This window comes from Mustela lutreola, chromosome 17, assembly GCF_030435805.1.
Source record: "Mustela lutreola isolate mMusLut2 chromosome 17, mMusLut2.pri, whole genome shotgun sequence".
In the NCBI taxonomy this organism is placed as follows: domain Eukaryota; kingdom Metazoa; phylum Chordata; class Mammalia; order Carnivora; family Mustelidae; genus Mustela; species Mustela lutreola.
The window spans coordinates 21,592,311-21,617,961 of NC_081306.1; the positions used below are offsets into that span (position 1 = coordinate 21,592,311).

The window sequence follows — 25,651 nt, forward strand, 5'->3', positions numbered from 1 at the left end:
ACTGGCTGGGACTGGCGGATTTGAGCTGTGGCAGAGGAGAGGCATGTCGGCGGGGTTGAGGGGGAGAGGCATCTAGGTGACACTGACCTGGGATCCAGGGAACCAGACAGGGAAAGAAGTGGGGAGGCTGTTCCACGGGGAGGGCACAGGGACAGGGTGCTTGGGGGTGCGGGGAGCGGCTCTCAGCAGACGGTGAGAGGACCCATGTGGCCCATGTGCCTGAGCCCCACGTCCACAGCAGTAGGATCCACAGAGCCGAGCCGAAGCAACCCCGTGTACATCCACGGATGAATGGACAAACAGTGTGGCCTGTCCATCCACCCAACAGAATAGCATCGATAGTATCCAGCCATAACAAGGAAAGAAGCACCGGACATCTGCCATGGGGGTGGGGGGCGTGGGGTGGAGGACACTGGGCTCAGTGACAAGAGCTGGACATAAAAGGACAGATATGGCAGGATTCCACTTCCAGGAGGTCCCGGAGGTTGTAGAGCCACAGCCCCAGGATGTGGAAGGGGTGTGCCAGGGGCCAGGGAGGGGCCTGTAGTTAGGTTTTGGCAGGGACAGTCCTTCGGGAAGCTGGGAAAGGTCCGTGGACAGTGGGACATGTGCGTGTGTTTAATGCCACTGAGCCACGCACTCAGCAGTGGGGCAAACGCTCAATCCTGCCGCTCTGACTACAGCTAAAAGAACAGGGAAGAAAGTCTGAATGTCCCCCTGTGAACACTGGGCCGTAGCGGGGGAGTGGCCCTGGCCAGCACCCAGTTGCCCAGACAGCGATCACACAGGCCCCTGGCGAGAGCCAGCAGAGCACTCACAGGAGCAGGGAAATGGAAGCTCCTCCCTCCACCTGGGCCTCAGTTTAACCATCTGTGAGGAGGCTCGGCCTGTCCAGGTACAGGAGGCAGGGCGCTCAGGTGTAGGGCCTGGCAGCCTGCAGGGCTTAGCACCAGTGAGCAACACCGGCCACAAGTCTGCAGGCAAGGGTTTCTGGGGCACTAGTGGCTTTCAGGAACCATTTGTCCCTGGCTGGCAGGCCCCGGGGACACCCGAGGACATGGCTCACTGGCTGGTGTTCCGTCATTGGGGATTCCTTCCTCTGGTCTAACCGCACTCCTGAGCTCTCCTAGGAACCCACAGGTCCCCAACCCTGTTCCAGGACCCACTCAGAGCCCCTCCTCCACCCCAGCCCAGCCCCCATAACCAGAGCCTTCCATTTTCCGTTCTTTGCCCAGGCCCCTCATGGTCTCCCTGATTCTGCCCATCCCCATCCTGGCCACAGAGCTCTGCTACTCCCTTCCACCCCAGGTGTCTTTGGATACCCGGTGGCTCGACTGGGGCCTCAAGCGGCAAACACAGTGAATCCTCTCCCCATCTTCCAGCTCTCCAGCCTGGCCTGTGTGGTCTGAGCACATCCCCAAACACCACCTACCTAAAACTCAGGGGAAAAAAGCTTTCTCCACCTTATAATAGCATTCATTGCCTTCTGTGCCACATCACAGCCCCCTGTTGCCCAGGCTTCCTTTCTCTGGTCTTAGGGGTCCCCCTGCCCCACTCCCTTCCTCATTCCCACACTTCCTAAATACAGAGCTCAGCTGCCTGACTCTGAATGCTACACTCCATTTGTTAATTATAGGACTCAGGTATCTCTGTGCTGCTGGCTAATGTCTTCCGGGAATAGAAAGCATTGTTAGTTCTTGTGGTCCACTAAGACCTTCAGGCATCTTCCAAGCTGCACTTAGAGCTGCTCCTCTATCCCTTACTGATTTACTATCTTCTGCTATGACACCTCTCTAAGTCAGCTTGCTCTAGAGTTTTCCCTCCATGCCTTAGAGCACTCTCCGAAGTTTTGTTCACAACCATTTCCTCCTTCAGAAAAGCTGGCTGTACACTGGGTTTCTTAGGGCTAACCACGTTTTTTCAGTAACTCTCACTGTTCTCATGGAAAAATAACTCATCAGTTTGGCTGTGAATCTGTGAGGAGGAAAGCAGTCAGTCCTACAGACCTATAAGTGGTCTTGTCCACCCTAGGGGCCAGAACCCCTTACACCTCCATTCCCTCACCTACACACCACCTCTCTGGTTGGCGGAACATCCTTTCTTTTGCCCACACCACCATCACAAGAATTGTCTCCTTGTGTCTGGGCAGGCTGAAGGATCACAGGTAAACGCAGCCCCCTTTGCTCTGTTCACCTTTCAAACTGCACGTTTACTAGAGGGATGTGTTCCCACGGGCTCTGACTGGCTAGTAAGAGCTGGTCGTTAAGTTTGCAGGAAGTCTTCAAGTGGCTGACATCACGTTAGTATTCTGAAATCAGGTGAGCACAACGGGACAACATACACCACCAAAATCAGCAAAGGCCACAAAACAGGTCTTTCCCCTGAGGCGGCACACCGTGAAGTTCTGACCAGCAAGCCCCCTGAGTGTCTTCCACGTGACCAGCCTGGGCTAGAGCGAGACTCCCAGCACTGGGGCATGTCTCCTTCCACTTGGACGGACTGGAGCCCGCTCTCACAACAACACTGACATGAGTCCGGAAGGGCTGTGCTTCTCCACGACCAGGAAGCAGAAGGGAGCTCTAGGTTGGGAAGGCCCAGGGCCGGGCCCAGAGGAGCCTGCTGGGAAAAAGGGCAGACGGCAACAGGCAAGCTGGCTGTGTACCCATCACCAGGCTGGGCAGCTCCCAGCACTCTTGGTGAAATATAAGTGACTCACAGATGAAGGGGAGGGGGCAGGACCTCAGAGTCTTGAGGTCAGAAGTCATGGCCAAGGGCTCATGGAAAGGAAGTGAATGCTGCACGGGATCAGCCACATCTGGGGGCAGGTGTAGAACGAGGGGCCCTCGTCCAGTTCCCGAGGGAACTGGTCCCAGAGCCAGGAGCGGCAGCACCCCAGCCTTCCTTCAGAGCTTCCCACAGAGACGTGACCTAGTCCCCCTGGTGACCTGCACAGCCGAGTCATGCCTGCAGAAAGGAAGCATGGAAAACCAGCCCCAGCCTCCCCCACAGGGTGGAGAGCCACCTCCAACCACGTTCCTCCTCCCCCTCACCCCTCCAGGGCAATGGGTGACTTCTGGTTTCTGCTAATGAATGGCTTCTGGTTTCTCCAGCCTGGAGGACAGACAGCTCTGGGGCATAGGTCAATGACTGGGATGGGGACCCCTATCTGTGCTGGAAGTTGGTGGAGGGGGAGGCCCAGTGCACTTAGTGAGGTATGAGGCACCCACTTCCACTCATCACTGCCTGTCCTTCAAGCCCGTCTGGGTGCTGAGGACTTGGGACCCCCAATGGGCATCCCCAGACCTCAGATCCACTTGGACGGTCCAGCCCTAAGGTGAGCCATCCCATCAGCCTTTGCCTCTCCACCCGTATCCAAATGAAGAGGAAAAACTACTCTGTACACGCAGAATACTCTTCTGACACCAGACATGTGGGATTTTGCTCACCAAGCAGTTCTCCAGCTTTCCAGGGACACCAACTGGACTTGGCGCAGACCCCACAGGGTAAGGGCTCAGCCTCACAAGATCCCCCCAACTCCAGGTACCAACTGATGTGGCTACAAATCCAGGGTTCCCAGAACCCCCTCCTCAGGTTCTGTAATTTGCTAGGATGGCTCACAGAACTCAAGGGAACACTTATGTTTTCTAATTTATTGTATGATAAAGGATGGAGGAACAGCCAGATGTAACGGTACAGAGGGCAAAGTCAGGAAGGGTCCCGAACACAGGAGCTACCATGTCGTGGAGCTGGGGTGTGCCGTGCTCCCAGCACATGGACGTGCTCACCAACGTGGAGGCTCCCCGAACCCCACAGTTCAGGGATATTCATGGAGGCTCACCTCGTGGGCGTGAATGACGATTCACCCCATCTCCAGCACCTTCCCGTTTCCTGTAGACTTGGGCTTTCTGGTGATGGGCCTATCCTAGAGCTATCCAGAGTCCACCCAGAGTTGCCTCCTCAAACAAAAGACACCTCTGCCACCCAGAAAATGCCAAGGGATTTAGGAGCTGTGGGTCAGCCGCTGGTCCCAGTGTATCTGCAGTAGGAGGCCTGAAAAGAAGATTTGGATCATGGATCACAGGGCATCCGTTTCAAAGACAGCCATCTGGAATAAACAGGTCACCAGCTGTGTGACAAAGCTACCAGTTACAACCAGACAAGGAGCCAGGCCGACCCCCTCGTGGAAAGTCCCGGGTGGGCTAGGTAACTGGCCCCTAGAATAACCGCACTCCTCCCTTCCTGTGCCCTAATTCCTGCTCTTTGTTTAAATCCACCAGTAAACAGAGAGATCACGAGACCCCAGCCCTCTCCAGCTTGGACCCTAGGAAAGGCAGAGCCCTGGTGGGTGCCCTTCCCTACCTCCCGGAGACCTCACTGGGTGGCCCGGGTGAACGGTGGCTTCTCCAGGACTTGAGAGTAACAAATCTGGGTTTATTTTGTTACCAGTTTCCTGATGGTCCCTGCTGAGGTGCATCTTGCAATCAACCACAGGAACCACAAGGGCTTAAACAGTCACAACAGTCACATGGTGTCTGGGGGTCCCACCACCGTAGTGCAGGCACACAAGTGCCCTGAGTGCCCCGGCCTAGAGAGAGCAGCACCATCAATGGGACCCGCAGCAGGCCACGGGGGTCCAGCCATGAGTGGGGCGTCTAGGCCCCCTCCCCTGCCGCACAGCTCATGAGCTCTGCCCTGGAGTTGGCAACAGCCTCTTCTCCTCACAACCAGAGCTGCTGAACAAAACTCTCGTTAGATCAGGACTCTTCCTCCTTTACAACTGTGCCGCTGCCCCCTGCCCTGGGAGGAGCTCCAGACTCCTCCCTCAGGCTCTGCATTACCTGCCCCCTGCCGCCCTCTCCCTCACATTCCCTCCTCCTGGCTCATTCCTGCCCAGTCACATAACACAGGTGCCCTCCCTGTCCTCGAAGCCCTCTGCCCTCAGAGACCCATTCAGGGCCTCAGAGGCCCTTCAATCTGGAAGGTTCTAATCCCGTCGTTGTTAGAGTCCGCACCTTCTCCCACAGCTTAGTTTAAGTGGCACTCTCCTACTCGCCCACAGGGCACAGTGCAGGAGATCTGCCCTGGGCCAACGAGGTAATGAGAGCTCCTGATCCTGCCATTGTGTGCCCTACGGGGTCTTTTTTTTTAAAGATTTATTTATTTATTTATTTGACAGAGAGAGAGAGAGAGCGCGCGCGAGAGCACACAAGCAGGCAGAGAGGCAGGCAGAGAGAGAGAGGAAGGGAAGCAGGCTCCCTGCTGAGCAGAGATCTCATCCCAGGACCCTGAGATCATGACCTGAGCCGAAGGCAGCGGCTTAACCCACTGAACCACCCAGGCGCCCCCCCTATGGGGTCTTTAATGAGGCTATTTACAACCCTGTAGGGACAGAACTTAATTGGCAGAAAACAGACAGTAATGCCAGTAACTCGGATCTCTAGAAAAAGCAAGTCACACCCCCCAATGCAACTGCGCTGTTTCCTCCCTGTCCTGACAACTCCTTGTCAGTTGGCGAGTTCATTTCAGCTCTTTCCAGGACTACAAAAGTATGGTGGTTTGAGCCCTCTCCTGAACCAGTTAGTATCTTACTGGTTCCCTCCTTAACTGATGAAAAAACCTCTGTGATGATTTTAGGAAAGTCATTTTATCTTTCGATGAAAAAAATCTGCTGTCAGCCTGTACATTTCTCTTATTAAAGTCACCGCATGTTTGTTCAGAAACTAGCATGGTGAACGGTCAGTTCCATGAGGACAGGAACTTCTTTTGCTTCTCGGGAAAAACCTTGATACTGAAACATGTGAAGAAGGAACCTGGCTGTGCTCCCAGAGGGGGCTGAGCACAGACGGCAGGTCCTCCCGAGCTACCTGACTCTACAGGGTCTCTGGTCTGCCATCTTCAATCAGGCTACTTCACCACTACATCTCCCCCTCCAGCCTGTGGAAATAACGATTCTCAGCATCACTTTTTCTTGTCCTGTAGGATACCGACCAGTTCTGTATCCAATTAGCAAACTGATTTCAGCACTCCTGATTTCCTATATATGTCCTCTTCAGAGTCCCTTTTATTTTTTTCTCATTTATTTATTTGACAGTGAGAGGGAACACAAGTAGTGGGAGTGGGAGAGGGAGAAACAGGCTTCCCACCGAGCAGGGAGCCTGATTCCGGGCTCGATCCGAGAACCCTGGGATCATGACTTGAGCTGAAAACAGATGCCTAATAACTGAGCCACCCAGGTGCCCTTTCAGACTCTCTTTTAAACTAGTTTTGACAAACTCTTGGTTTCCTCATTAATGACTTAAAATTTTTTTTTTAATTTTTATTTTTTATTTTTTATTTTTTTTAAATATTTTATTTATTTATTTGACAGACAGAGATCACAAGTAGGCAGAGAGGCAGGCAGAGAGAGAGAGGGAAGAAGGCTCCCTGCTGAGCAGAGAGCCCAATGCGGGGCCTGATCCCAGGACCTTGGGATCATGACCTGAACCGAAGGCAGAGGCTTTAACCTACTGAGCCACCCAGGTGCCCCAATGACTTAAAATTTTTGACACACGCCCATTTTTTATTTATTTGAAAGTCATGCCTTTACATTTCTGAAAATTACATTTAAAAAAAAAAAAAAGATTTTAGGGATGCCTCAATGGCTCAGTTGATTAAGTATCAGCTCAGGTCATGATCCCAGGTCATGGGACCAAGTCCCACACTGCCACGTAGGGCTCCTTGCTCAACAGAGAGCCTGCTTCTCCATCTGCCTATTGCTCCCCCTGCTTGTGCTCTGACAAATAAATAAGTAAAATCTTAAAAAAAATTTTTTAACATATTTTGGTATCCCATGTCCATAAACTACTCATTGGTAACACGACTGTTTATGCCATGTAATCTTCCACCGTATAGTCTACCCGAGGTCATGTCCTCTGATACTGCACATTCATTCTTTTTACTGTTATATATAATACTTCACTAAACAACCTTGTTCATAAACCCTTAAAAGACGTCTGTTTAGTTCCTCTAGTTATGTTCCTGATAAGGAAATCACTAGGTTATAAACTTATTTGATATGTATTGTCAAACTACTCTCTTAAAAGACTTTTCTAGAGTTGTGTAGTGATTTCTTTCTCCCCCTTTTTTTACCACAGAAAAGTAGAATGCAAGTATTTCCCCTTGTATCCTGGCAGGGTTTGAAGGCTCAGCCTTCCTTGTCCTTAAGGGAAAGAAGAATTAGCTCTCCAGTGGCTAATGATGTGGTGTCCAGGCTGAATTCACCAGCAAGGTGTTGTGAAAGAGGGGAGCACTGGTGTGGAGAGAGAGAGGAGACAGGAAATGTGTCAGCTTGGAACAGGAAAGGGGAAAGATTTCCCCAACTCTAAGATGGGCAGGCCTGCAAACCTAGCAAAGTCCTGTGAGGGTGCACTCAAATGTCCAGGAACCCCGGAAGCCGAGGCCTCACCGGCAGACCCCATCTCTCACCAGGACCCTGTCGATCATGTGCCAGGGCTTCCCTGCACAGGTGGATTTTCAGGCAGAATGCTGACAGGGCCCAAACTGAATGTCAGCTTCGAACAGGTAAACAGCCACTTCCCTAAGGCCCCAATTGCCCCTAAATGCCCAGCTGCTCTAGCCCTCCCCTAGACCTTCCCAAACTCTATCAATTGAAAAGTTCAAGTGTGGGGGCCTCTGGGAGGCTCATTCAGTTGCACAGACGACTCCTGACCTGATTTCTGCTTAGGTCATGATCTCAGAGCCCCATGTTAAGCTCCCTGGTCAGCAGGGAGTCTACCTGAGGGACTCTCTCACTCTCCCCCTGCCCCTCCCCCTGCTCTCTGTCTCTAATAAATAAATCTTGGGGAAAAAAAAAAATTAAAAGTTAATGCCTGTTGAGGCATGGGGCTTCCCACCCTCTTGAGCAAGCCTGTTCTCATTGTTTAGAACTAGTTATTGAATATATTTAATGTCACCCTTGCACCTGTTCTGGGGGGCGGGGGTGGGGAGTAGTCTAGGAAAGGGAGGAAATTAGACTGTGCTGGTAGAGTGGTTAATATCCTGTCCACTTCTCCTGCTGGCTCCCAACCTGGTTAACATTCCCAGTCCTTCCCAGATCGCTCACTCGGGGCCCTCAGTCTGTTCTAGACCCACAATATGCAGAGCAGCCCACACCACCGATGACCGCTGACGCTGCTCCAGGATCATGTGGACTTCAGTTCCGACAACAGCTGGCTGCCACGCTCAACATGTGGCCTCACTTCCTCCGTACTCTGCTCAAAGCATCCTCTTCCCCACTGTACAGATGAGGAAATGAGCTCAGAGAGGGGAGCAGCAGGGGACATGGGAGGCCAGGAGTCAAATGCCCCAAGGCCATTTTAAGGTTCTGATAACCCCTGACCATACGGCGTCAATCACACGCACCTACACCTCTCCCTACAGGGTAATGCAACGGACCCGTAACTATATGCCTTGAGTTGCTGCTGGCTGGTGAACAGTAATGCTTTCAAGATATTAATAAGCATCTATTCATTTCAATTTGGCAGCTCCCTTTTCCTATGTGAGAATAAGAATTGTTTGTTTGTTTGTTTTTAATTGTTTTTCAGGACTCAGACATTTTTATGAGCCCCACGGTGCTGCAATACCAAAAGACTAGCATAGGCTGAAACCCTGGTCTTCTCAGGGAATGTCCAGCTCCTACCTCTCCCCCTGCAATATGATCCCCACTCTACAGGTAAGCAAAGCCCATACAGGATTCCTCTGGATGCAAATAACCTAGGACGGTGACTCACCCGCTGAGGCAAAATAACGTGACTATTATTGGGACTTAACCATGCCAGGAACACCTGCCCAGGGAAACAAAAGGTGCAAATAAACTGACTCTCCCACTTCTCAAAAATCCATTTAAAACCGCACAACTTTCCGGGCGCCTGCGTGGCTGAGTGGGTTAAGCCTCTGCTTTCAGCTCAGGTCATGATCTCAGAATCCTGGGATCGAGCCCTGCGTGGAACGCCCCGTTCAGCACGGAGTCGGCTTCTGCTTCTCTCTCTTCCTCTGGCCCCGCCCCCAGCTCATGCTCTCTCTCAAACAAATAAGTAAAACCTTAAAACAAAACGAAACACCCGCACAGCTTTCAACAGTTTGCATTAAACACCAGTCGAAGCTCCAAGACTGGAAACCCTCACCTCCCTGGGACCACAAATCCTTAACTTTTGTGCCTGACCATGCTCAACTACGTAGCCTGAATCTCATCCAATCCTAATTAAATCCTGCCTCCAAAAGCTCTCCTTAAGCTGGCCCCGAACCTCAGTACCTCAACCGTGCCCTCCCACCTCCTCTCGACTCAGAACGCTTTCCACATCGCGCTCCCCCTGAACAAGACAAGCAACAGGAGCTCACGACGCTGTTCCCAGCTTGTGACTCGGTGGCGACCGCGCTGGCGCGAACGTCTCTGCCTCAGAGCACCGCGTGAAGGAAGAAAAGCGGCGTCTGCTGCAGAAAGTGAAGCCCAGCGGGGCGCGGCGCCTTGCCCACGGTCACGAGAACCGGCCAGCGCCGCGGGAGGAGAAGGCAGTCCCCCGGTCCCCCCACCGCCCGCGGGGCCCTGCCCTCGTCTGCGCCCTTGCCTGCAGCCTCCTTGCCTCATCCCCCGGGCGCCGCTGACTCAGGAGGAAGCTCCGGTGGCTCGTCTCTCCGCACTAATCCAGCCGGACTCAGCACACGGGAAAACACACGCGACTCGGCGGTGACTCACGGACTCCTAGCGACGAACTACGCGCACTCTCACGGGTTCCCCAGCCGCCGGAAGTGCGGCCCCCGCGCGGGGAGTGCCGGGAACGCGGCCGGTCGACTTCCGGCCGCAGGGGCTTCTGGGTGGGGAGGTGTGCGCGCAAGGCTGCCACGCGTAGAGCGGCGGGCGAGAGATCGCGTGGCGCCCTCGCGGGGCCCACCCGGTGCAGGACTCGGGAGGGGACCCCGGCCGGGATGGAGGGGAGACGCCCCCCAACTCGGAGCTGAGGCCTGTGTCCAGCGTGCCCGGTAGCCGCCCCCCCAGCTCTCACCTGCCCCCGTTCAAGAACTAGAATACGGGGGCGCCTGGGTGGCTCAGTGGGTTAAAGCCTCTGCCTTCGGCTTGGGTCATGATCCCAGGGTCCTGGGATCGAGCCCCACATCGGGCTCTCTGCTCAGCAGGGAGCCTGCTTCCTCCTCTCTCTCTCTCTCTCTCTCTCTCTCTGCCTGCCTCTCTGCCTACTTGTGATCTCTGTCTGTCAAATAAATAAATAAAATCTTTAAAAAAAAAAAAAAAAACTAGAATACGAACCACCAGGAACGGGGGGCGCGCAGCCGGGCGCGTGCTGCACCGGCTAGTGCCAGTCCCGAGAGCCCCCTTGGGCATCTTGCAAGCCGGCTGGCAAATGCTCGTGATCTTTAAACACTTCTGTAAACCTACAACTAAGTTACATTAGAAACAAGCAAACTGGAAACTCTCTCCTAATTATTGCGCTACTTCTTACTCTGTCCTGTGCTCTACAGACTTATTGTCTGCGTTATGTCCGCTCTGCGTGCTTGCGGACGTTTACTTCTAGCCCCCGCCCCCTCCGGGACCCTGCGGGGCCGCGACCCGAAGCTTCCCCCCTGGCCAGGTCCCGGAGCTACCGGGAGAGGGAGGTTGGGCGGGCTGTTGTAAACTAAACGTCCATTGGAGTAAACCGGGAGTTCTAAGTATGGGGGCTTCTCATTGGCTGGGCTGTGAAAGTCTCTCATTGGCTGGGCTGTTGCCAGGGCAAGAGGAAACCTTCTTCCTGCTGGGATAGTAAAGCAGCATCCACCTGCCGGGTGCGTTGGTGTGGCTGTTCCTGAGCGACAGGGCTGAGAGTGCCCCCTGCTGGCATCCTGACTGCAAGTCTAAAGGAGGTTTCCTTTTTACCAATTTTCATAATAAACACTGGGGGACTCTCGAAACCACCACAACTCCACCCCGCTCCCCCGGAGCTGGTTGTTAAATATTCCCCAGCACATCCCTTAGTGACACAACAAACAGAATAGAAAATAAGGCCCAGGGCTCTTTTTGGACCTACCCAGGGACGGAATCAGCCTCCTCTTTATTAAGGCCTCCTGCAGGTTCTGGCCATGGTGCGCACAAGGCATGTTTGAGGAAGGGAGGGAGGAAATCATGTGCTACCCTGGGCTGTCAGTTTACTTAAGGTCGGCTTGCCTAACCCTGACCCTGACTGTGACTCTCACCTGACCTTTCTCTAATTGTCCTAACAGCCTTCACTGCACCCGTGCAAGGCCTTGAATGCCAACACTCAAAAGATTTTCCCTGGTGAATGTCAGCCAGGAAAGGATTTTGAATTGGGGTGATAAAATCCAAACTTTGCTTTAGGATGAGAATCATGCCCGTCTGGAGGACAGCCTGAAGAGAGGGATGAACAGACACCAGGAGACCAGCCTGTTCATTTGGGACTTTGTTCAGTACCCACTGTGTCAGACCTTCAGAGATGAGCATGAGCCACTATGCATGGCTCCAGGGAGTTCAATCTAATGGGGCAAGAGACAGTAAACAGACAATTACTATGAGTGTGATAAGTGCATTGAAAAACGCAGATCAAAGTGCCAAGGGGTGACTCATTCTTTCTGGAGGAGGTAAGGAAGCTGTAACCCAGCCCGGACTAGTGGGTCTTGTAGGCAAAGGGAAGTTGTCAAAAGAAGGAAGGGGGTGGAGCTCCCAGGCTGACAAACTGCCCTGGCAAAGGGCCTTGTTTGTAGAGGGCCTAGGAGACTGGACTGGAACAGAGAGGCCAAGAGGGCGGGGAATGGGAGACCGCCTGTCAGCTGTAGGGGGCAAGAAGCCAGTCCCCACAGAGTGGGGTTGGGGTGTGTTCTCTATTATTCTCCAGTCATGAGCTCTGTATCTGCAGTGACACTCACCTTTCCAGCTGTATCTCCCACCTTCCTTCCGTGCTCCTGCCAGAAAGGAATACTGTTCGCAGCCTGACTCTGCACCAGGTACTCCTCTCAGCTCACTCAGGTGTGGTACCCTCTGCTCTTATGCCCCAATCTCTCTTCAAATACACATATGCTTTCTTTTTTTTTTCAATTTTTTAAAAAAATTTATAAACATATAATGTACACCTATACCAGGGGTATAGGTGGGTCACCAAAAGTTGCACTCACCATAGCACATACCCTCCCCAACGTCCATAACCCCACCACCCTCTCCCTACCTCCCTCCCCCGGCCACCCTCAGTTTGTTTTGTGAAATTAAGAGTCTCTTATGGTTTGTCTCCCTCCTGATCCCATCTTGTTTCATTTATTCTTTTCCTACCCCCCAAACCCCCCACATTGCATCTCCACTTCCTCATATCAGAGAGATCATATGATTGTTGTCTTTCTCCAGCTCTCTCTCTTTCATTCACACACTCTATTTTGTAAATTCTACCCAAATTTGTCTAGTTGAATGTATGACTCAAAATCATTCCATAGGACAAATTAAAATAATATAAAACTGCACAAGTGGGGGGAGTGCCAGGCAGAGGGAGAGGGAGAAGCAGGCTCCCTGCAGAACAGGGGATATGGGGCCCAATCCCAGGATTCCAGAATCATGACCCAAGCTAAAGGCAGTCACTCAACCAACTGAGCCACCCAAGTGCCCATTGTTTTAATCTTTATGACATTTGTATTCTGTTTTTGTATTCCAGGGTTGTAAACACATTCTATATTTTCTTCCAATATGCTTATAGTTAAGGGTTTTAAAAACATTTTTGTGGATGATGGAAAGTATTTTTATGTATCAGCTAACTTTTTTTTCAATGATGCTTACTGAATAATAATTTCATTCCCCCACTGATTTAAAGTGACATTGAAATAAGATACATCTGCATGTATCTATTAGGAATATACACAATATATACAGAAAGATTAGGGATACAGAAAAACTGTCTGATCTCACTTATATGTGAAATCTGAAAAGGTCATTCACAGGAGCAGAGTGGTGGGTGCTGGCTACAGGTGGGGGAAATGGGGAGACAATGGTCAAAGGGTACAAAATTCTGGTTATAAGATGAATAAATTCTAGGGATCTAATGTACAGCAAAGACACTGTAGTTAATAATAGTTAATAGTTAATAAAATAGTTAATAAATAGTTAATAAAATGCTTAAAATCTGCTAAGAGATTACACCTCAAGTGTTCTCACAACACACACACAAAGGTTACTACAGGAGGTGATGGATGTATTAATTAGCTTGATTGTGGTAATCATGTCACACTGTATACATATATGAGACCACACTGTACGCCTTAAAGATATACCATTTTTATTTATTTATATTTCAAATATACTGGATGAATAAATAAATAGACAAATAAATGCTTATAATAGAGAAAAAGATAAAAGATGAACAAACTCTACAATTTAGCAAAAGTGAATCTATTTTTCACATTTTGCAAGGTCATTTCATCGGCAGAGTGGTGGATCTGGTTCTTCTGTCCCTGAGTAGGTTTTCTAGAGATATCAGAGAAAACAACTGCCCTTGTTTATGAATTCTGAGAAAATCTGGAGAATCACATGATGGACATAGGTGACAGGTCACATGACATCTGTCCTTATCCTGCAGCACCTTCTCAGCTCACCCAGGTGTGCACCATTTCTCTCATTAAAATTTCTCAACACCAACCCCCCCAAGAAGAAAGTCCCACAAGCTCTTAAAAGACCATATTTGACCCTGAGGCTTGGTCTTTTGTGGACATGTTGTGATTTGTTGGACACCTGTTCAGGATAATGGTTCTGTGGCGATCTCTGAGCACCCAAGTATCCAAAAGTATAAAAGGTTTAGTCCAAGAACAATCACAGCTATTGTGAGAAAGAGGAGGAGTATATTTTTTCTTCAATGTTTTAGTCAAACAAGGCCTACCTAGGAGAATGAGTGTCAAGGGCAGGTCAGATTGGTCAACTTTCTCAAATGGCTTTTAAAAACTAGGGTGCCTGGGTGGCTCAGTGGGTTAAGCCTCTGCCTTCCGCTCAGGTCATGATCTCAGGGTCCTGGGATCCAGCCCCACATCAGGCTCTCTGCTCAGTGGGGAGCCTGCTTCCCCCTCTCCCTCTGCCTTGATCTCTTTCTCTCTCTCTGTCAAATAAATTTTAAAGACTTTTTTAAAAAGCAAAAAAAAAAAAAAAAAAAAAAAAAAACCCAAAAAACCCTAATGGTTGGTTTTACCTCTTTTTTGGGTCAGAATCAAAGATAAATTACAGGTTTTACAGGTACACAATTTTTTATACAGATTTTATTTATTTATTTGAGAGAGAGAGAGAGAGAGCACGAGCAGGGTGAGGCTCAAAGGGAGATGGAGAAGCAGACTCCCTGTTGATCATGCAGCCCATGAGGACTCAATCCCAGGACCCTGGGATCATGACCCGAGCTGAAGGTACTTGCTTTACTCACTGAATCACCCAGATGCCCCCAGGTACACAAATTTTAAATAATCTTTAGCTAGGGTGGAAATTCTTGTACCAACCAGTGACACCCAGAGTGTTGGATGTCTTCTGAGAATTTAATACATAAGGTTCCTAATCAGGTATTGGTTACCTGGGAGTTTGGGTTAAATGCATGAGATGCCCGAAAAACAAATGCAAAAAAAGTGGAACCTATTAACTTTTCATAGTCTACATAAAGTTATTGGTGTACCAATTCATGCAAAATGTACAAACTTTGTAATCATACAGGTCATTTTCCTTGCCTTGTACTTTATAGTTGTCATATGCCTTATATCTACATGTTACAGACCCCAAAACATAGTTTTTGCTTTAAATGCTCCTGTATTTTGAAGAAACAAGGAGGGAAAAAAACAGTATTCTATATTTACCTACATAGTTTCCATTTCCACGGCTCCTTTTTACTCTCTGAAGATCTGTGATTTCATCTGGGATCATTGTACCTTTAGTCTGAGACCTTCCTCTGGCTTCTCTTACAGGGCAAGGCCTATGGGCAATCCATTCTCTTAGTTTCATTTATCTGACATTGTGTTTTTCCTCTCATTCTTGAAGAGTATTTTCATAGGACATGGGTTTTATGGGGTTTTGGGTGGACAGTATCATCAACGCCACTACCATCATTATCATGGTATTCCAACATGAAGGGGGTCCACTGTCTTCTGGCCTCCCCTACTTCTCAGGAGAAGTCAGCATGTTATACAAGCTTGAATGAAGGGAAGGTTCTTTAGATTCCCAGTTTTCTACAGATAAGAAACAGGTTGGCAGGGACGCCTGGGTGGCTCAGTGGGTTAAGCCGCTGCCTTGGGCTCAGGTCATGATTTCAGGGTCCTAGGATCGAGTCCCTCATCAGGCTCTCTGCTCAGCAGGGAGTCTGCTTCCCTCTCTCTCTCTCTGCCCGCCTCTCTGTCTACTTGTGATCTCTCTCAGTCAAATAATAAATAAATAAATCTTTAAAAAAAAAAAAAAGAAAGAAAAAAAGAAACAGGTTGGCAGAGAAAATTATTCTACTATAGACACAGATGGTTTCCTATGGAAAAGGACAGATGATTCAGAAACCAGAGCCCAAAGCCCGGAAGGTGGTACGGAGAGTCATGAAGAATGACTTTCAGGGACTCCAGACAAGCCACACTCCCTGCTTCCAGTCAGAGAAAGTAGCACCATGTGCCCAGCTGGATTTCAGAACTGCTATGGACCAGCGACGCTTTGTGTGGTTACAGATGATGGCTGCCCTGTCCCTTCCTCGCCGTGTGTATGTTGGGATCCCAGAATGGGATGAGGCTTCGGGGCCACTGGGCACACCTTGCAGTGTATTTCTTGTGTTTCCTAACTTGACTCCCTGAAGTTAATGATTGCTTTTGTTGGTGGTGTTCATTTCCTTTGTACCTACCCACACTTTCCTGTTCTGTACAAGGTCAATCCCATTAGGGACTACATCAGTTGCTCCTTCTCCTTGTTCACCACATCCCTCCATGAGATGCCCTCCTCTCTGGGACATCCCATTAGCCGTTATCCTTGGAATGCCGTTTGTCCTTCTCCTGGAGTGTACTCCTTGTCCCGGATCTCACGTCTTCTTCTGTCTCGGCTTCCATCTTATTTTGGTGGAGAACATCCTTTGGTCAGTTCATGAGACTGAAAAGAGCATGCAGCAGCAGATGGCACGATGGTGACGATGTTGGCATTCCTATTGCTTGTGTCCCAGTGTTGCAGTGAGGACTCCCTGCTCTCTCTGCTTGGAGCACAGCTGTCCCTCCAGCTCCCACCCCCACCAGCATCCTAGAGGGTCCCTTCACCACTCTTCTGCGTTGGAGCTCCATGTTCCGCAGCACACATTTCCTAAATTCCTTGCTGTACTCCCACAGTCAGACAACATCTCTCCTCGAATAGTTTCCCAAGGACAGTGCATGGGGACTACATTTTTTGAGATGTCCCATGTCTGAAATTGTCTTTATTTGACTCTCATGTTCACAAAGAGTGTGGTGGTTATTGCTTCTTACTGACTGGTATCTTTCCCTCTTCCTTTCTATTAACAAACTGTCCTGGGGGCACCCGGGTGGCTTGGCCAGTTAAGCATCAGCCTTTGGCTCGGGTCATGATCTTGGGGTCCTGGGATGAACCTCACATCAGACTCTCTACTCAGTGGCTCTCTCCTTCTCCCTCTCCCACTCCCCCTGGTTGTGCTCTTTCTCTTTCTCTCTCTCAAATAAATACATAAATACAATCTTTATTTTTAAAAAAAAATTCTGTTCTGTGGCCATGTGGCGGCATTTGACCAGCCTGGGGCAATCACATAGCCAGGAGACAAGTTGGCCATTTAATGTCCTTTCCTGGGGTGGTTCATCTGAATGGGGCAGAAAAGGAGCTCTGTTCCTCTCAACTGGCTTTCCTTAGGGGAAGCCATTCTGGCTGGCAGCCACATTCCTGGCTTGGGGAGTCATCCTGGGCACCGCAGAGTGAGGCAGAGAGCATCCTGGGGACAGAGAGCCAAAGGCAGCCACCCGGGGTCCTGCCTCTCTTCCTTCAACTGGAACATCGCAGCAAGGTCGCACGGAATGGGTCCCGCCAAGCCACCAAATGTTCCATGAACATCCCTTGTGTTCCACGAATCTAAGCTGCCTTCCTGTCACTTGCTTTCAAAAGAAATCACCTGATCACCTGTCCCCAGCTAGTCACTGCTGAACATTCTGCCTCCTTTTCTTTTGGATGCTGGACGATGTCGCTGCTGTTGTTCTAGAACTGAAAACGTCTTTATACTTGGGAATTCTACTCATGGCCAGACTAATTTCTGTTTTGTTGATTTGTTTGGTGTTTTTGGTTTGTTTGTTTGTCTGTTTGTTTTTGCCATATAAACACAACGTGAAACGTGGCCCACTAACACGTTTCTGCTTACTCTGTATTTCAGAGTTTCCTCTTGGAATAGCCTGCCAGCAGCCAAGTCGTTGCACCAAAGGAAATACCTCTTTTAAAAAGCTGAAGCCATGGACCGACCAGCCGGCTCCCGGGATAGCTGCGCCCACCAGCCCCCCACTTCCGCACGGCCCCGACCTGCAGCATTCCTCCACCACCTGCTAACTCCCGGCGGGAGAACCTGCCTCTCCCGGCTGGCTCTGATTTGCATTTACTTGACTAAGGACGCCGTACCTTTCTCAGTAAAGCCTATTAGTCAAATCGGTTGTCCTTTTGAAACACTTTCCACAATTCGCGATTAGACGTTTTTCCCCGTAAAGAATGCCTCGTGGTTTCCTCGCGGAGAGCAGCGTCTGTTTTGTCCGCCTCGACAGTCCCGGTGGCTGGGTCGGTGGTAGCGGGCACCGCCTGCGCTCAGGAAACCGTGCGCAAGGAACGAACCGGTGAACGAACTGGGGGTGACGACCCCCCGCAGGGGGACCAAAGCGAGAACCCGGGGCGGGGCGGGGTGCCCAGGAGACACCGGGTCCGCGCGCCCCGCGCTGCAGCCCGCGGCCACCAGGAGGCAGGCCCGCGCCGGCCGGCTGCGCCACGCAGGCCGGGGCCGGGGGCTTGCGGCACACCCAGCGCGCCCCGCGGCTGGCGACCCCGGCCCCACTCACTCTCAGTCCGCGCCCGCACCCGCTGCGCAGGCAGGAGAACCGAGACAGGGCTCCGTCCGCGGCCCGGCGCCCACCCGCCCGGGCTGGCGGGGCCGACAGCACCCGGTCCCAAGCCGGGACCCCGCGGCCCGGGCGGGGAGCGGCTGCCCCAGCCCCGAGTCCGGCCCTGACGTCAGCCCCGTGCCCCAAATAACTTCCTCTGGGGACTCTTCCGCCGCGGCCGCACGTCCCGGAGCCCGGCAGCCGCGCCCACCGGCCCGGTCTTCCCAGAACGAGCTTCCGCCCCGCCCGCCCCGGCCCTCGGGTGCCGGGAAGCCCCTCCGCCCACGGCGCGCGGTAGAATGGTGCAGCCCCGGGGAGGGGACCGGGGTCGGGCCCACCCCCACCCTACTTTGGGGGGGTCCCGGGACGCAGGTCCTCCCGGGGCAAGGGCCCGTGAGGGATGCTGGAGCCAGCTAGGGATACTGCCCCCACACCCGCAGCGCACCCCTGCCTTTGGTTCTGTAAGCACGGGTGACCCGGACTTCTCCGTGTCCCCGTCCTCATCAGGGTAAACTACAGACCTGATGCCCTGATACCAAGTTGGTGCTCAATAAATCAATGAATGAACCAATCAATGAATGAAAGAAACAGGGATGGTGGTGGGCCTGCTGCCATCAGCTTATGTGGGGCCTGTGGCCAGTTGGGGGGTGTCTGGTCAGTGATGGTGGAATCCCAGACCACAAGCACCCAAATGGGGCGGGCACACCCCTGCCCCAAGACTCTAAGGTATTTTGGGGCGAGGGGTCTGCTCTCTCGGGGTTCAGGCACAGGTCATGGAGAAGTTGGGAGTTCTGGGGCACCTCCTTCCGCTGAGAGGAGCTGGGCGGGCCGGGCCAACAGGTCCAGCGGCATAGCCAAGCTGACACTCACCTCCAGCATAAAACCCCACTTAATGGAGCCCTGCACCTTGAGCCAGTGCTCACGGTCCTCCGGCCCCCACTGCGCCCCGGCCCAGTGCCCCCGCCAGGCTGAGACCATGAGGTGGCGGCCAGCCATGGCCCTTCTCCTGTGGCTGCTGTGGTTTGGTGAGTACTGGGTGCTGCAGGAAGGTGGTCCGCCTCCTGCCCAGAGGGGTGCCCTCTGGGCTTCCTGGGGCCCGAGAAAATCCCCCACTCCCCAGCCAGACCTGGGGCTGCAGTGCCCGCCTCCCTTTCCCGCCCAGCGGGCACTGCTGGGCAGGGGGGAATGCTCCAAGGTTCACTCTTGGGGGAGTGATGTGCGGAAGGCAGGATGAGGCTGGGGCACAGGTCCAGGAGGACCCTGTGGGTGGCAGAAACATGTGAGGGGCTCTCCTCCCTCTCCCCCCTGCCCCCATTCTCTCTGTTGCTCTGCTGTTGGGCCAAGCTCTGGATTTGGGGGTTCTGCTTCCTCCCATCTCAGTCTCTTCCCATCCCCAGATAAAGACACAGGGCTGCATGTGTGCAGGATCTGGACTTGGGGCCCCCAGGTTCCAAAGCCTTGGATCACCTTGTGCTGGGTGGGGGGAGGGGTGGCTGAGATGCCACCTGAGCCTGGGAACCCTCGGGAGGCGGGAAGGGGTTCACCATAGAGTGGGGGGCAAGGGGTGCAGGCTCTTGCCCCCGCCGGGCAGGGAGGATGTGTGGGGAGGAGCAAGGCCTGCCTCTCTTTCCCCTTTCCCAACCCTGGGTCAGGGTCAGCAGGTGCCAGCCAGGGGAACCCCACCTGCCAGGCCCCTTCCCACAGGGCAGGCTGCTCCCTGCCCAGGAAACACTCCCGCATTCCTGGGCTAGCCTGGCCAGCCCGGTGCCACCTCACTTCCCTGTCCTCAAGTCACCTCCCAGTGCCGGGCCAGGTCACCCCAGGCTTCGACTCTGCCGGGGCTCCAGGCTTCCTACCAGGGGTCAGAGGACACCAGGGTGGCACTTCAGTGGGGAGGCCCCCGTCTCTCCAGGCTCCACTGGGCCTCCCCAACCCTTGCTGCCTGCCTTCTGGCTTCTTGGCACAGGCATAATGACATTTTTGGAGGGAGCCCATCTCCCCTTGGGGTGTAATGCCATGATTGCTCCTAATGGGGTGAGTAATCACGGTCATTGCCAAAGTGGAAACAGCAGTGTGCATCCACAAACAGCTGTGAGCAGGAGCTGTGGGCTCCTTCAATGCCATCCTCACCCCCCCCACCTACTAGAAGCTTGGGTCTCTCCCATCCCCACCAGCCGAGCCTGACCAGCTATAGGAGGATGGGAACCATGGCCCAAACGTGGGGCCTAACACCCCAGGTGGCTCACCCAGCCCCTGACAGGACACCCACCCTGCAGAGCCCAGGACTCCATAGTATGCCTTCCTGGTCAGCCAGCCCCCACAGCTGTTCTCTTTCTCTCTATACATTCCCTGGGCTCAGGGCCCCTGGAAGGGTGCTTTACCTGGACTGAGCTCCTGGGTCCCTAGGTGAATTGAGACCATGATTCTTCCTCCACAGTGAGGTGGGCAGAGCTCTGTGTGGCCCAGCAAGAGGATGGAGAGCTCAGGAGCGGGAGGCAGGCTTCCTAGACAGACCGCCCAAGCCAGGAGGGCTGCTCGGAGGCAGTGGCATTTCACTTGAGACTCGTTGGATTCACACGAGTAGGGACTAGGAGGAAAGGGCCTCTAGGCAGAGGGGTGTTGTTAGTAAGCACCCAGAGGTCAGAAGGCTCAACCTCTAGGAGAAGCAGAGAGTTGCATGAAGCTGGGTTGAGGAGTCTGCAAAGACTCAAGAGGGGGTCCACCGGGCCACAGGAGTGCGTACTTGATCCTGGGTGCAGACAGCAGACCCAGCTGCATGTAAGGGAAGGGGGGCTGGCTGTGGGGAAAACCAGAAGGCCCTGGAGAATCTGCACAGGGAGGGAATGAACCTGAAGGGACGTCAGTGCCCACGAGGACTGGGGTGAGCTGATGCATCAACCAAGAGCAGAGCCATCAGGGCTTAGGAAGAGCAGCTGGTCGGGTGTCTTCAGTCCAATTAAATTATTTTATACTAGGTAAAGGGGGCTGGAGGGAACAACCTCCAGCACTCTAGAAGGGCATCTGTTAACACAAATCAGGCACTGGAATGTCCAGGGCAGATTTTCTGTCCCCATCACCGGCCTGGGCAGCATGCCTGCCCCCACACTTCTGCCTGGCACCCTTGCTTTGAAAACAGTCCTGCCTGTGCCTGCTCAGCCCCCTGGGGCCACCTTCTCCCCATCACAGCTTCATCGTCCAACCCCACCTTCAGCACTGGGAAGTGCACCCCCAGAACGGTGCTCTAGCAGGAAGCATAGGGGGCCTTGTAAAAGCCCCCAGAATCATGGAGAAGCATGGCTCCGCCCCCGCAGCCCCTCCCCTTTGGGGGCCTGCTGACCTCCTCTGGTGAGAATGAACTTGCCACACCCTCACTGGACAGCTTCTCCCCACCTCAGCTCTGATCAGGTTCCCCAACCCCCAATCAACCAGATACGCTGGAGGCTCTGGGAGACTGGCAGGTATTTCTAGAGTGTTGTTGACACTGGGCTGGGGTGGAGGTTTCCTGTGTGCCTCACTGAGTCCAGAGATGTGGGGGGTGACGGGTCCTGGGGATACGGACTCTACTCTGACCCCTCTGCCTTCTCCCCTGGGGGGGTGGCCCAGCAGGGGGGGTCTCAGGTTCCAACTACAGAACACACTGAGATGCCGGACAGGTGTTCGGTACTTTAGGGGTCTGGAATCTTGGGAGGACTGACCCATGATGCCACTGGCTGGCTTCTCTCTACTTCCTGGAGACCGCAGAGACTTGAGCAAGACTCTGGGAAGAACCCTAAGGAGGAGGAGGGGCTGCCCTGACCAGCAGTGGTCAGAGGAGAGGCAGACCTTGGCTTTGGCAAAGCGGGCTGATCACCCCCTTTTTTCTCACCTCCAGGGACTCAGGGAGTCGCGGCATCAAGTGGTAAGCATCTGAGGCCCTTGGATGGGGTCAAGGGCAGGGGCCCATCTGAGAGCAGCAAGACTGGCCAGAGGCTCGCACACACCCCCGGAGCGAGGCCCAGAATCCAGAATCCAGGCTCGCACACACCCCCGGAGCGAGGCCCAGAATCCAATCTTTCTGTGTCTCCACAGAAAGAGAACCAAGACAGGAGAGGAGGAAGGCCTGACAGGCGATGCAGCGGACACGGGAGCCCAGCGAGGCATGACGCACAGGCACAGGGGAGGCGGGCAGGGAAGCACGACAGCGGAGAGGCTAAGGGCCATCTAAAATCGTTCTGCCATAACAGTAACAGACGCCGCAGGGTCACCTATGTGTGTGGGACCGTTCCAGTGCCTGCTGTCCCTCCCGGAGCCTGTTTGCCGGGCCCTGGGTCAAGACCTTTCCAAGAATTATCTGAATCCTCTCCATGTCTCATGACTGGGGAGGTAGGCCCGAGGTCACCATTTCAGAGGTGAAGGGCGGGGAAGGGGGGCTTTCCCACAGCCAGGAGGCGTCTGCCTGTGACCGGTCGTCCACGCCCTTGACCTGCCCAAGGTCTCCCCGCAGGTCAAGGATAAAGACTGCCCAGAATTGGGCAGAAAGTGGAAACGGGAGTGTGGGGCTAGGAACCAGAAGGACTCCCAGTGAGTGCCGCCCCGGCTTTGTCCCCTAGTGTGCGGGCGCCGGAGAATGCTGAACCGGATGGTGGGCGGCCAGGACGCCTTGGAGGGCGAGTGGCCCTGGCAGGTCAGCATCCAGCGCAACGGAAGCCACTTCTGCGGGGGCAGCCTCATCACAGAGCGCTGGGTCCTCACGGCCGCGCACTGTTTCTCCAAGTGAGTCAGCGGGCCCCAGGCTCCCTCCACACCCAGCACCTCGGACAGCGCCATGGCCCAAAGGGAGGACCCCCCCCCCCCCACACACACACACTGGTCTCACCAGTGAGGCACTCTGCCAGGCCTGGGGCCATGGCCCTGTGATGCTTGCAGGCTCAGCCCACATCCTGGCTCTCTTCCCTGCCCCCCTCCCATACCTCAAATCCAGGACACTCCCTTTCCGACTGGGACTTGGGTTCCAGACGAGCCTGAGGGCTGAGGTCCCCCACACCACCAGACTTGGAGCGACCTGGCCCCAGACCCCCACCTGGTCTCTTGCTTCACCAGTGCTGCGATGCTTTGACATCTGAGGTTCAGAAATGTGGGCTCAGAGGGAGCAGGTCCTTTGCTCAAGGAAGGCTCACAGGCTGGCCCCCAGCGGGAGCCTGGGGGTGGCAACTCTGCCAACCCTCCCAAGTAGGGACAGTCATAGAGGAGGAAACTGAGTCCCAGGGAACTTGCCGGGTGACTTGCCCAAGGCCATCGGGCTTGCCAAGGGTGTACACTCAAGTCAGGAATTAAAGCTGCTTCAGCTTCTAACCCCACCATACGCCCCCCTGGGGAGGACGATTCCGAGGACTTCAGGCAGGCACGGTGGCCCGCGGTGAGGGGGCTGGTCTCAGAGGAACCACGAAGCCCCTCCCTGTTTTGAAGCTCCGTCCGACCCCTCCCAGTCTCTCTTCTGCCTCACACCAGCCCTCTGCTCTTTCCCACCAGCACCTCCCAGACATTCCTGTACCAGGTCCTGCTTGGGGCACGGCAGCTGGTGAGGCCAGGCCCACACGCCGTGTACGCCCGGGTGAAGCGGGTGGAGAGCAACCCCCTGTACCAGGGCATGGCCTCCAGTGCCGACGTGGCCTTGGTGGAGCTGGATACCCCGGTGACCTTCACCAACTATATCCTCCCCGTGTGTGTGCCTGACCCCTCGGTCGTCTTTGAGACGGGCTTGAACTGTTGGGTCACCGGCTGGGGCAGCCCCAGTGAGGAAGGTAATGGGGCAGAGCAGGGGGAGGGTGGGGACAGGCCCGCAGAAGGGCAGTGTGTGTGGGGGGAACCACAGCGACCAACACTCTTTTTCTGTTGACTGGTATGCGTGCATCTCTCCTCCGACGGGGCGAGGGGGTAAAGTGAGCTCCAAGGAGCCGTGGGCAAGCAGAGAGAAGGGGGGCAGCGAGAGCCGAGGTCCAAACCCAAGCAAGAAACGAGGGACAGAGCTGTGGTTCTTAAGAACGCAGGCCCGTGGGGTGCTCGGTAAGCCAGCGTGCTGACCTGCAGGCTGTCCCGGCCCTCCCAGACCGCCTGCCCAACCCGCGGGTCCTGCAGAAGCTCGCAGTGCCCATCATCGACACGCCCAGGTGCAACCTGCTCTACAGCAAAGATGCCGAGTCCGGCTTCCAGCCGAAAGCCATCAAGGATGACATGTTGTGTGCTGGCTTTGCCGAGGGCAAGAAGGACGCCTGCAAGGTAGGGACCGGGTGGGCTGTGCCCGAGGCCGAGCCCTGCTCCCTAAGCCCCGGTCGAGGTGGGAGCCAGCCTGGCTGGGTCCAGGAGGCCCCTATAGGCGGGTCTGCCCCAGAGCCTGGCATTCCATCAGTTGGGAAGCACAGGCCCCGGGACCCCACTCAGTACGGCCATCCAGTTCACTGCTGTGCAGTGGGCCAGCAACCTTTGAAAGCCCCTTGGAGGTGAATCAGAACAGGCGGTCTCGGGGTGCTAGGGAAATGGGCATCCCAGAGAAGAAAAGGAAAGACCAGCCAGCAGGTGGTGGGGTGGGGGGTCCCAGATAGGGACGCTCCTGGAGGAGCGAGGAGGGGGACAAGGAGAGGCAGAGTGGGTGCGGGCACCTGGGTGCCACAGAGGCTGGTTCTTGGGCCCGTGGGCTCTGATCGTGCCTTTGCTTCTCTCACAGGGCGACTCAGGGGGACCCCTGGTGTGCCTGGTGGGCCGGTCGTGGCTGCAGGCGGGGGTGATCAGCTGGGGTGAGGGCTGCGCTCGCCGGAACCGCCCAGGTGTCTATATCCGGGTCACCTCCCACCATGCCTGGATCCATCACATCATCCCAGAACTACAATTCCAAAAGGCCGGGACGGGTGGCCTGACGCGGGGGCCCCGGGGCCAGCAGCCCTCCGTTCAGAACTCTGTGCCCGGGCTGGTAGCCCACGCGGTCCTCTGGGCCCTTGCAGCCCTGCTCACCCTCCTCTGAGCCCCGGGACCCATGATGTACATTTGTAAATAGTGCTCCCATTCTTTCCCGCCAAACACCCATTTTTTATTTATGTTCACCCTCCAGTAAAAGCCCAACCTCAGTGCTGGCTCCGAGGTGCCTCGGGGGGAGGTGGGTGGTGGCACACCAGATCAGGGGTTGGGGGCTGCTGCAGCGCTGGGCTGGGGCAGAGGCTCCCCAGCGGGAAGGGAGCTGCGGCAGGTGCACAGGACACCTGTCCCCTGGCCCCCGCACAGGGGCTTCCCTGCTCCCAGCCCTGCCCCAGGATCTGCCAGTAGCGTTCTCACTGTATGCATTGAAGGGCACCCCTGGGGGCAGCAACAGATATCAGCAGAAAAAAACGGGGGCCCCATGGAGGGTCCTAGAGAAGGAAGGCTTTGCTCTCCCATGGCCCCCATGGCCTGTGTCTGAATCACCCCAAGATTCCTCTAAATCTTCTCACCAGCAGGGTGACTCGCCCAAGCCTGTGCTTTCCTACTGCAATGTCAGGGGTGACTCGAGGGCTGTTCCTGGTGCCCTGGGCCCCCCCAGGGACTCCTTGTTCCCCTGGTACCTCTT

General features: G+C 54.3%; 1 protein-coding gene across 1 annotated transcript; it reads left to right on the forward strand.

Moving 5' to 3' along the window:
• The first annotated feature begins 18,862 nt into the window (after positions 1-18,862).
• On the forward strand, positions 18,863-25,175 carry PRSS27 (serine protease 27). Its single transcript, XM_059155073.1, has 6 exons — positions 18,863-19,103; positions 21,950-21,976; positions 22,668-22,830; positions 23,587-23,858; positions 24,164-24,333; positions 24,779-25,175. Exons 1-6 carry the CDS (start codon positions 18,971-18,973, stop codon positions 25,070-25,072), a joined length of 1,059 nt encoding a protein of 352 aa, XP_059011056.1. The 5' UTR covers positions 18,863-18,970; the 3' UTR covers positions 25,073-25,175.
• The last annotated feature ends 476 nt before the right edge of the window (positions 25,176-25,651 follow it).